At 47.6% G+C, this 11,903-nt stretch overlaps 1 protein-coding gene across 1 annotated transcript in view; it reads right to left on the bottom strand.

Moving 5' to 3' along the window:
- tada3l (transcriptional adaptor 3 (NGG1 homolog, yeast)-like) overlaps positions 1-11,903 on the bottom strand; it is a 31,189-nt gene that overhangs the window by 11,931 nt on the left and 7,355 nt on the right. Inside the window, 4 exon segments of the mRNA XM_038812508.1 lie at positions 2,557-2,698; positions 4,210-4,315; positions 5,113-5,363; positions 10,650-10,886. Coding sequence (XP_038668436.1) covers positions 2,557-2,698; positions 4,210-4,315; positions 5,113-5,363; positions 10,650-10,856 — 706 coding nt within the window. The 5' untranslated portion in view covers positions 10,857-10,886.

The following is an 11,903-nucleotide window of genomic DNA, read 5'->3' as shown; positions in this document are numbered from 1 at the left end:
GAAAGTCAGAGAGATCTAGGTGTACAGGTCCACAAGTCACTGAAAGGGGCAACACAGGTGGAGAAGGTAGTCAAGAAGGCACATGGCATGCTTGCCTTCATTGGCCGGGGCATTGAGTATAAGAATTGGCAAGTCATGTTGCAGGTGTATAGAACCTTAGTTAGGCCACACTAGGAATATAGTGTTCAATTCTGGTCGTCACACTACCAGAAAGATGTGGAGGCTTTAGAGAGGGTGCAGAAGAGATTTACCAGGATGTTGCCTGGTATGGAGAGCATTAGCTATGAGGAGCGGTTGAATAAACTTGGTTTGTTCTTACTGGAACGACTGAGGTTGAGGGGCGACCTGATAGAGGTCTAGAAAATTATGACGGGCATAGACAGTGGATAGTCAGAGGCTTTTCCCCAGGGTAGAGGGGTCAATTACTAGGGGGCATGGTTTAAGGTCCGAGGGGCAAGGTTTAGAGGAGATGTACGAGGCAAGTTTTTTTTTTTTTAAACAGAGGGTAGTGGGTGCCTGGAACTTGCTGCCAGAGGAGGTGGTGGAAGCAGGGATGATAGTGACATTTAAGGGGCATCTTGACAAATACATGAATAGGATGGGAATAGAGGGATACGGACCCAGGAAGTGTAGAAGATTTAGTTTAGACAGGCAGCATGGATGGCACAGGCTAGGAAGGCCGAAGGGCCTGTTCCTGTGCTGTACTTTTCTTTGTTCTTTGTTCAATCACATCACAAAAACAGATTAGCTGGTCAATATTACATTGCTTTCTGTGGACTTTTGCTCTGTGCAAATTGCTGCCATGTTTCTTACACTATGACAGTGATTACATTTCAAAAAGCAGCACTTGATTTGTGCTGCGGGGAATCCAGTGGTTATGAAATGAAAAATGAAATGAAAATCGCTTATTGTCACAAGTAGGCTTCAAATGAAGTTACTGTGAAAAGCCCCTAGTCGCCACATTCCGGCGCCTGTTCGGGGAGGCTGTTACGGGAATCGAACCGTGCTGCTGGCCTGCTTGGTCTGCTTTCAAAGCCAGCAATTTAGCATTGTGCTAAACAGCCCCTTATGAAAGGCACTATGTAAATGCAAAACAAGGGCGGGCAGCTGACACACGACAAAATCACCACCTGGAGATTCCCCTGCAAGTCACTCAGCATCCTGACTTGGAAATATATCGCCGTTCCTTCACTGTTGTTGGGCCAAAATCCTGAAACACCCTGCTAACAGCACTGTGGTTGTACCTACACCACATGGACTGCAGCGGTTCAAGAGAGCAGCTCGCCATCACCTTCTCAAGGGCAATTAGAGATGGAACAATAAATGCTGGCTCAGCGAGCAACACCCACATCCCATGAATGAATAAGAAAAAACAAATTCTTCAGTGCTACAGATCAAAAGCTAGACGGTGGGATTAGACAGGAAAACTCTTTTTTTGGCCACCACATACACAATGGGGCTCTTTCAGTGTTGTAAATCTTTCTATGCTCTCTGTTAAGCGTCTCTATTGAATCTCTACTTAACCATCTCTTCGCACTAGAAACATTCTAGTAAATCCCTTTCAAAGCTATCATGTGCTTCCTAAAGTGTGGGGCTCACAATTAGACACCAGACTTCAGTTAGGGCCAAATTAGTGTTTTATACAGGTTAGATTTGGTGCTAAATGCCTCGGTTTATAAAGCCCAGAAAACTACAAGTTTTATTGCTTTAACCAATGCTGCCACCTTCAATGATTTGTGCACAGACATCCCAATTCTTGCAACCCCTTCAAAATTGTATCATTTAGCATAAATGTGATACTTAGCAAGAGTCGGCACAGCATGAGGAAGGGTACAGAGATGAAGTGTGGTGAGGCTCTGGAGAGATGCAGAGATATGGATAATAATTTAACTATCTGTCTGGAGAATCAATGTAAGTGAACAAGAAGGGGTAATGGGTGAATGAGGAACATTGCAGGACAGGATATCATTGGTGCAGTCGTAGACAGTTTAGAGTTGAGGCAGAATTACTTAAGACAGTGGACGAGATTATCTGGCCTCCCGGCGGAGGGTTTCTCAGCGGTGGGATCTTCTGGTCCTGCCGCTGTCAATGGGATTTCCCACTGAATACACTGCACACCGTGGGGAAACCCATGGCGGGCTGCACCATCAGTGGGACCAAGATCCCACCGGTGTGAACAACCGGAAGATCTTGCCCTCTTTCTTCTTGTATTCAGCTTTTTCCTTATCAGGAATTGAGGGGAAAACAGAAAAAGCTTGGATAACGGGATTTGAAGGGCGACGCCGGTTGCCAGTAATTGGGTTGGGAATTATGTCAATCCCTGCTCAGTTCGTGGCAGTCAGCCAGACGCAGTCAGATGTATCAAGCAGAGTTTGGTGAGTTGGTAGGCCCGACAAGGTCATTTTCCAGGAGACCATTTAAAAACAAAACATGAAATGAATTCCCAGCAAGGAATTCAATAAACAGAGAAAGGAGAGGGACTGGAGAAGCATGCTACTATTAAAGGTCCAAAATGCAATCCTGTTATTTTATTTGAATGGAGAGCCCTTCATTCACCTTTTGAGTCAAGTTCAGTTAAAGCTCCCAGCATTCCTTTCTTCTTCTCTGCAGCAGCCGCAGCACGGGCACCTTCCTTCTGTTCCTCAAGGAGATCCTCCTGTGCCCAACGCTGGGAATAATGCTTCCCGAGAGGAGGGATCTGTGTAGAAAGGAATTCAATGAAAAATGATTGAGATACAAACAAAAGTTCTCGAATGTGCAGGTTAGCTGGATTGGCCATGATCAATGCACAGGGTTATGGGGACAGGGCGGGGGAGTGGACCCAGGCAGACTTAATGGGCCAAATGGCCTGGTTCTGCAAGGTAGGGATTCTATGGATTATTGTATAGCTCTGTCATTCAAGATAATAATAATAATCTTCAATAGTAATAATCTTTATTTTGGCTTACATTAACACTGCAATCAAGTTACCGTGAAAAGCCTCTAGTCACCACACTCCGGCGCCTGTTCGGGTACACGGGGGGAGAATTCAGAATGTCCAAATTACCAAACAGCACATCCTTCATGACTTGTGGGAGGAAACCGGAGCACCCGAAGGAAATCCATGCAGACAAATCCACGCAGACACGGGGAGAACGTTCAGACACTGCACAGTGACCCAAGCCAGGATTCGAACCTGGGACCCTAGCGCTGTGAAGCAACAGTGCTAACCACTGTGCTACCGTGCTGCCCTCACACCTCTTACAATGTGTTTTGTGTTCAGCTATGCTGTTTCACTCTGACTACTTCTCTAATAACTACTCGGTTGCCTCATTTTCTCTCCTCCCTTGCCAAATATGATTCAAGAAGAATTATAATCGACAATGGTGGGGCACTTCTTATTCCATGCTCTACCTCACCTTTTAGCTTTCAACAGGGCCTGTCACCAGGATTCCAGCCTGCCTTCATCAGGTGGAAATGGCGGCAAAAGGCGAGACACACCCTTTTATTTTGTTTTGATGCTTATTTAAAATTTGGGGGGTTGGTTTTTGGGGACATCATTTGAAGTGGGTGGAAACGGAGGATAACCAGATCATTAATAGATGCTGAATCCAGTTCCCTTTTGTTGAGCTGGTTCCATCATCAGCAACCAAAAATGAAAGAAGAAAGAAAAAAGCAAGTAAAAGGGAGATTAATAATAACGATTTATAATCATTTTTAAACCAACAGTGTGAATTTGATTGCCACCCAGTTACAAATGGCCCCTTACATCTGGACCGCCTACACTCCTACTCTGGAGTGCTTAACAATGCTGCTGATCCTCTGCCCAATAATTTTTATTTATTTTTTAAATTTATAGTACCCAATTATTATTTTTTTCCAATTAAGGGGCAATTTAGCGTGGCCAATCCACCTAACCAGCACACCTTTTGGGTTGTGGGGGCGAAACCCACGCAGACACGGGGAGAAGATCCAAACTCAACACGTACAGTGACCCAGGGCCAGGATTCAAACCCGGGTCCTCAGCACTGCAGTCCCAGTGCTAACCACTGCGCCAACATGCTGCCCTCTCGTCCCAATAATAGCTATGCCTCACAAACACGTCTACCCCCATACCACATATATATAAATCTTCCTCATCCTTCCCTCAAAATGTATCTCGTCAAAAGCCTCTTTCAATACTTCTTTTGCCCAAAGACCCTCTTTGCTTGATTTACATTGATCATTCACCTTGTAATACTCTGCCTCATCTTCGGGGGGTTTCAGTAGGTCCTCAAGCACACGGATCTCCTCGTTGGTGATGTCGGCACAGTATGGTTCTACCGATGCCCAAAACCTGCAGCGGAAGAGGCTAAATTACTTATAACTTACTGCTGTCATCCAGTAATTGTGAAGCTGTTGTCAGAAAGGTTACTCAAAAATGGGCACGCAGCATCTCAAGGTCTTTAGATCCTAAACAGGGATAATTTTAACTTCTGTTTCAATCACTGCTAAAGTCAAATTGAACTGGCATGTGGAGTTGTGTCACTCGTCCATTTATCTACTACATGTTCATCTGATTAAAGGCACCAAAGAACAGTGAAAAGAACGACTGCAGGAAAATTGTGAGCAACGGCTCGTGGAATTGAATTAATTTCCGTGAAAGTAAAACAGGATAAGAGCACAGAATCCACATCTCATAATGGTTACGACCTGAATAATGTTGACACAAGTCATTTAGCTGAAAAGATGGTTGCAGGATTTCACTATTGCCTTAAGGGAGACAAGGGTTCAGAGTACAAGCACATATTCTCCTCTTGCTGGCCACATCTGAGCAACTAGATTGTAATATAAAATGCAATGCTCGGGCCATCAATACCAACACCTTGGAGGGGTCGGAAGCAATTTCAGACTTTCACTTCTTGCAATTACTCCTTGTGCTTGCTAACCGCCCTCAGGAGATGAAATAATTTGGGCAGAGAGAGAGAGAGAGAGATTGTATAAACAGTAAACAGCTTGATGGAGTGTAGATATAGCAGTTTTTCCTCCTGCGACATTTTCCAAATCAGAATGAGTCAAACCATTTCTAACCTGCAGTCCCAATCTGACAAAGATACAGAGGGAACATGTGCTACGAGTATAATGCGATCCTACCTGTTAGGGGCATCATTCTTTGGAATTCTGGGAACATCTAAGGGATCATCTGTAAATTCATATTCCTGTATTTTGGGCTGCAGGTTTTTCGATTTGGGGCGTCCAGGGCCCGGTCCAGTTCCATGACTGCCTTTCCCATCGATTTTCTGCTTCTTAGGTTTTCCGTGTTTCTGTGGTGCTCCGTGTTCTTGCTCCTTCCCAAATTTTAACAGCCTCTTATCTCCCTTTTTATCCTGCCAGTCAGTGAGGATCTGAAATTAACAGTTTAAAGGCTCTTGAAAGAAAATGAAAATGTATCAACTGGCATTCATGACTTGGGTTCAAATACACTCCCAACTGAGTTCCCTCAATCAGAGAACACGTGTGTAGGAGCTAGAGCTTTCACAGTGGTGAAATTGGGTGTGCTTCTCTGAGCTGGTTAAAGGTTCAGAGTGAGCATTTCAAAAACATTTTAAAAATTATTCTTCCATGTGGGCATCACCGGGCTAAATAATTTAGACATTGGGCGAAATTCTCCATTGCGAGACCAAGTGTTGACGCCGGTACTGAATTACGTGCAGTTTGCATTCTCCTTGAGGCACTATTTATGGAGAAATTCAGAACTTGCCAATGGGCCAGCACTCTGCCCAAATCAATCTAGAGCAATTCTCATTCCCACAGGCGTCGGATTCAACACACACTCTCAGTCCAACCAAGAAGATGGCTCAGACGAGAGGCCACCCCCTGTTTTACTGAGACTGATCTGTTTAGGATGCTAGAAGCAGCGGAACAGGGTTCCCCAGGGTGGACAGGAGGATCCAGCCAGGAGGCTCCAGCCCACCATCATCAACCAAGCCCGGGTGGAGCTAGCCAAGGCGATCATTACTGCCAGCCTCACCAGGCAGGCCGGCAAGCAGAGACAAAAAAAAGACGAATGACCTCCTCAGGGCAGCTCAGGTGAGCCACCACGGTTCCCCGACATCACTCCTGTCCCTCGCTCCTCACTCCTGTAGAAGCCAATCAGCACATACACCTGCCTGCCTCTCCCTCACAGCACAACCTGCACCAAACCCCAACCTGTATAGTCTTCTTTGGCAAGGTGCTTTGCACACACATGCCACCAGCTAGAGACCACCCCCTCGCCCCTCTGGGTAACTCACCTCAATGCATCTCACCATCTCCTTTATGGGTCCCCCAGGAAAAGACAGGAGAGAAGGAGAAGACCGGAGGGGGTGTCCCACACCTCAGGGTTCTAACCGCCACGGAGCAGAGGGCGAAGGAGTTAGCCAGGGAGGTGCAGGAGAGGGCTATCTCCGAGCCCGAGGTCAGCATCTGTCAATGCAGAGTGATGCCCCAACAGCAAGTGAGTCACCCCTCTCCCGCAGACCACCCCTTCCCAAGGTCTCATTTGTCTTGTCTTTTGTTTTGCAGGAACAGGCCGGCCTGTTTGGGGTACCTCACCCCCAGCACCACCCCCCAGCATCCCCCCTCCCCCGAGTACCAGTCCGAGGAAGACATCGACTTCTCGCCACTGCTGTCACCTGAATCCTCCACCATCCCAACTACGAGCTACTATCACCACGGTAGGTCATTTTAGTGAAGAGGCTCTTGGGTCACCTTCTTATGCTGCAGGACATCAGGTGGAGCTAGGGACAGCCAAGGGAGTGCACAGTCGGAGGGCTACCCGATCTCAGGAAGCAGCAGCAGTCCAGACAGCTGTCGCCTATATGGAACGCCTGATTCTGTCACTGGTGGAGGTACAGACACAGAGCCAGGATCTATAGGAGGGGAGTCAGCAACATTCCAGCCACTGCAGGTGCAGCTGGAGGTGTCCAAATGCCTTCAGGAGATTGTGCCGACAATGCGTAGTACCCAGGCCAACACTGAATGGGTGCCTTCTGCGGTGGGAGTGTTGAGTCAAAAAGTCACAGCAATGGGTCATGCATCCAAGGCTTGGGGTACACTGTGTGGTCGATAGCTGAGGCTCCAGACAGGGAAGCCCAGTCACAGGCAGCCATGTACCTGGCCCACATGGACATTGCTGCCGTGCTACAGAGCTTGGCCCAGTCACAAAGGGTCATGGCTGGGCCCCGTGAGATGGAATGACCAGTGCACATGCATGGATCACCCGAGCGGACCGTGGAATGTGATCCTGAAGGCAGGAGTCAGACTTTGTCAAACAATGAGGACCACCAGAGCTCATCTCACAGCGAGTCTTCATCATCCTCTGTCCTGTGGATACTGCCTGCCCAGGGCCAACACCCTGTAGTGATGCTGGTAGAACCCTCAGAGTGGGCAGGGGGAGCTGGGGTAGTGGGATGCAGTAAAGGGAGGAGGGACAGGGAGGATGTGAGCAGCTATGTGAAGGGGGCAACACTTGGAAGCGGATGGGGAAGGGGGGGGGGGGGGGGGGGGGGGAGTTATCCTCGTCAGATGAGGCCTGCCATTCTTTCTCCTCCTCTAACATGTCCCTCCTCTGTTGCGATTTGTGCAGGACACATCAGGCCAACACAATGTCAGAGACCCTCCTGGGGCTATATTGGAGCACCCCACCGAAGCGGTCCAGGTATCGGAAGTGCATTTTGAGAGCACCAATGCACCGCTCAATGGTGCTCCTGGTTGCTGCATGAGCGTCATTATAACAGGAAACAGTGTCCGTCTGGGGCCTCTGGGCCGGCGTCATTCGCCAAGAACTCAGCAGGTAACCCTTGTTGCTCAAGAGCCAACCCCTCATCCGAGGAAGAGCCTCGAAGGCACCGGAAAACGATGGCTGTGCCATTCAGAGGGAGTATAACTCCCTCCGATTGATGACGGGCATTCCCTGACGAGCCAGTGCCATCGATCACCCCCTGGAGTTGGGGCATGCCAGGGATGGCAGAAAATCTTGCTGCCCGGGCATCGTGGTGTGCCTAGTGCAGACTGAAGTTTATATAGTCCGCTGCCCGCGCACATAGGGTACTGCCACAGCATGGATGCATCTGTGTGCAGATGCTTGCGAGATCCCAGACAGGTCCCTGCTTGATCCTGGAAAGACCACAAGGCATAAAGCTTCAGGGTGACCATCACCTTGACAGCAACTGGGAGCAGGTATCCTCCTCAATACCCCACAGTGACAGGTATGCCACCATCTGGGAAAATTTTGTGGTGTCCCGGCTGGGAGTGTGGTTGGAGTGGGAGGGCTGCCATTTCACAGGGTGGCAACACACACCAGGAATTTGGGATTGCAGGTGGTGTGACATGCTGCTGGCGATTGAAATGAATGTGTTGCTGCGATTTCTGTTTCCATTTCAGTGCCTGACGGTCTTTTTGCCGAAGGCATTTTTTAAAGAAATGAATAAGTCGATCACTTTGTTTATTTTTGTGAAAATGAAATGAAAATCGCTTATTGTCACGTGTAGGCTTCAATGAAGTTACTGTGAAAAGCCCCTAGTCGCCACATTCCGGCGCCTGTCCGGTGTGTGTGGGGGGGGGGGGGGGAAGAGAGAGAGAGAGAGAGAGAGAGAGAGAGAGAGAGAGAGAGAGAGAGAGAGAGAGAGAGAGAGAGAGAGAGAGAGAGAGAGAGAGGAGGGGGGGGGGGGGGGGGGAGAAGAGAGAGAGAGAAATGAGAGACGGTAGCCTCTGTTAGGAAGATGGTCTGTGTAGGGGGTTAGGATTGAGGACATTGGTAACAGCGCCGCTCTCGATGGCCCCGGGCAAGTACTCAGGGAGTTCAGTGGTGGTGGCAACAATGAATATTTGGAGGTAGTTGAGGCAGCATTTTAAGATGGGGACTGGATCGGGGGAGATGCCGATTAAGGGGAACCATAGGTTTGAGCCAGGGAGGCTGGATGGGAGGTTTTGGGATTTGGGAGGAGAGGGGGGGGAATCAGTGTTTTAAAAGATCTGCTCCTGGGGGGACGTTTTGCGCGGTTGGAAGAGTTGGGGGAGAAATATGGACTAGGGCAAAGGTTCAGGCACCTGCAGTGTCGAGACTTTGCTAGGAAGGAGGTTCAGGGCTTCCCGAAATCGCCGACTCCCTCATTGTTGGAAGAGGTATTGACAGCAGGGGGAAGGGGGAACGGGGTGGTGTCAGCGATCTACGGGCTGATTTTTGGGGAGGCTATGGAAGACTGTTTGTGGTGTGAGGTGCTGCGGAGGGTGAACGCCTCAACCTCATGTGCAAGGTTGGGGCTGATACTGTTGAAGGTCGTTTATAGGGCATACCTCACGAGGGGTGAGGGAGTTGAGGACATATGTGAGCACTGTGGGAGGAGCCCTGCAAACTATGTTTTGGTCCTGCCCAAAGCTGGAGAAGTATTGGAGGGAGGTTTTCAATGGTATCTCGGGGGTAATGCACATGAACTTGGAGCTAGGGCCCCAAGAAGCCATTTTCGGGGTGTCTGACCTGCCTGGGCTGCAGGCGGGTGCGGGGGCAGATGTTTTCGCCTTTGTCTCGCTGATTGCCTGGAGGCTGGTCCTGTTGGGGTGGAAGTCAGCTTCTCCGCCCTATGCCTCAGCTTGGCGAGGGGGGAACCTACTTGAATTTTTGACCCTTGAGAAGGTGAAATGTGAGCTGAGGGGATGAAGGAGGGGTTCTAGAATTCATGGGGACTGTTTATTATGCACTTTTGAGAATTGGTTGCCATCAAACATTGGGGGTGGGGGGTTATTGTTGTCTTTGATTACACCGTTTACTGATTGACTGTTCATTTTTGTTTTTTTACCTGGAATGTCTGGGTGGATGTTTTGGTCTGTATATTGAGCGGGGTGCTGTTTTTGCTTGGGGGATTGTTATTGTATTTGTTTTTGTTTGTTGTTTATTTGATGAAAATGTTGAAAATGAGGAGAATAAAGAGATTTTTTTCTTAAAAAAAGACAATGGTTTTGTGGTCATCATTAGACTTTTAATTCCAGAATGTTACCGAATTCAAATTTCACCGCCTGCTGTGGTGGAATTCAAGACTGGGTCCCCAAAGTACCCAGGGTCTCTGTATTACTAGTCCAGTGATAACACCACTATGCCACCGCATATATAAGATGTTACATTATTAATAGAAACGAAATAACGGCTTGTCTTCGGTTTCCCTTTCAAGAGGTTCTCCCCTTTGTGAAAATTGTGGTCCCCATCTCCCCTGTAAGAATATCCCTTTAAGGGGGAGCATGGTGGTGCAGTGGGTTAGCCCTGCAGCCTCACGGCGCCGAGGTCCCAGGTTTGATCCTGGCTCTGGGTCACTGTCCGTGTGGAGTTTGCACATTCTCCCCATGTTTGCATGGGTTTCACCCCCACAACCCAAAGATGTGCAGGGTCGGTGGATTGAACATGCTAAATTGCCCCTTAATTGGAAAAAATTAATTGGGTATTCTAAATATATAAAAATAAACAAATACAAAAATAAAGAAAGAATATCCCTTTAAGAACTTTGTTTCTTTTTCTGCTGGGAGCATGAAATTAATCAAATATTCAAGTCATTGTTTTGCAAACAAATTTTCTTTGTGCAATATTCATAATCTGGCAGAAGAACTCTGGTCAGATAACACACAATCCAGTGCAGCCAAACAGGTTGCTGCACCATTCCTACCTGTGTTTCTGCCTCGAGGATACGCAATCGCCGGCTCGCCGAGGATAACAGTGTCTCCAGCTCCAGCTGCAATGTGTCCAGCTCCTCAATTCCAATTCCATCGTCCTCAGAGCGCGAGAGCACAGCTGCATAACGGGGACACATCTTCACGTGGTCTACTGGCTTGAAGTCATGGAATTGCAGTGGGCAGTCTTTTAGTTCGCTCATCTTGAGCCAGTGGAAGGTTTTGTCTAAAATCTGCCATGAACACCAACCAGACCCAAATTAAATACAGTATTTCTCATTAATAACTCATATGGCAGGTGAAAAACTGGTTATACACATGCAAGAAATAAACACTATTGTGAAAGATTCTCCAGCCTATCAGCGGAGCTGATGGCTTGCCAACAAATTGAAAATGCAGTAATTGAAATAAACTCTTCAAAATAATTCAAAAAGACCAGAGGGTCAACAAATATCCTTTGGCTCAAGGCCACTGTCTTGCTAAGTGATAGCATCATTAAAGTGAAGTTCCATTAAAAATACATTAGAAATGCCACCAATTTTGTTTTCAGTTTACTCGAGTAAACCTGCTTATTTGTGGAGTATTTTATCACTTACTTCAGTTGGGCTTCCTTGTCAGTAGTTATATATGCTAAATCAGTTTACCACTTTCTTTCATTGACCCGAGATGTGCGGGCTAGCTCTAAGGTGCTTACAATCTCAGGTTGCCAGTAGCTGCAGATTTATCTGCCTTCTGTTTCAGAACAATCATTCCTTTGTTTCAAGCCAACTATTCCATTACTTTACCTTCAGGATCTTTTACATTGAAACAATTAATTCCATTTCTGGTTTTTAGTGATTTCTTGTGCTCATCAAAGGATGGAGATTGGAGCACTTTTTGCTATTGCAGGCACGCAATGTCAGCCTCTTATACACAGATCACGTTTAGCACAGACTATTGCAGAACCAAGTTCCCTTTACTCCAACAGTGTGTTCTAGTTACAATATACACACCTCGTGACCTCTGACCAATACATACAATTTTGTATTTTTGCCATTAAGCATGGGATTTGGACTGAACATAGAACAGTACAGCACAGAACAGGCCCTTCGGCCCTCGATGTGCCGAGCCATGATCACCCTACTGAAGCCCACGTATCCACCCTATACCCGTAACCCAACAAGCCCCCTTAACCTTACTTTTTTTAGGACACTACGGGCAATTTAGCATGGCCAATCCACCTAACCCGCACATCTTTGGACTGTGGGAGG

Source organism: Scyliorhinus canicula, chromosome 11, assembly GCF_902713615.1.
Source record: "Scyliorhinus canicula chromosome 11, sScyCan1.1, whole genome shotgun sequence".
Taxonomy (NCBI): domain Eukaryota; kingdom Metazoa; phylum Chordata; class Chondrichthyes; order Carcharhiniformes; family Scyliorhinidae; genus Scyliorhinus; species Scyliorhinus canicula.
This window is presented reverse-complemented; position numbering and strand designations above follow the sequence as displayed.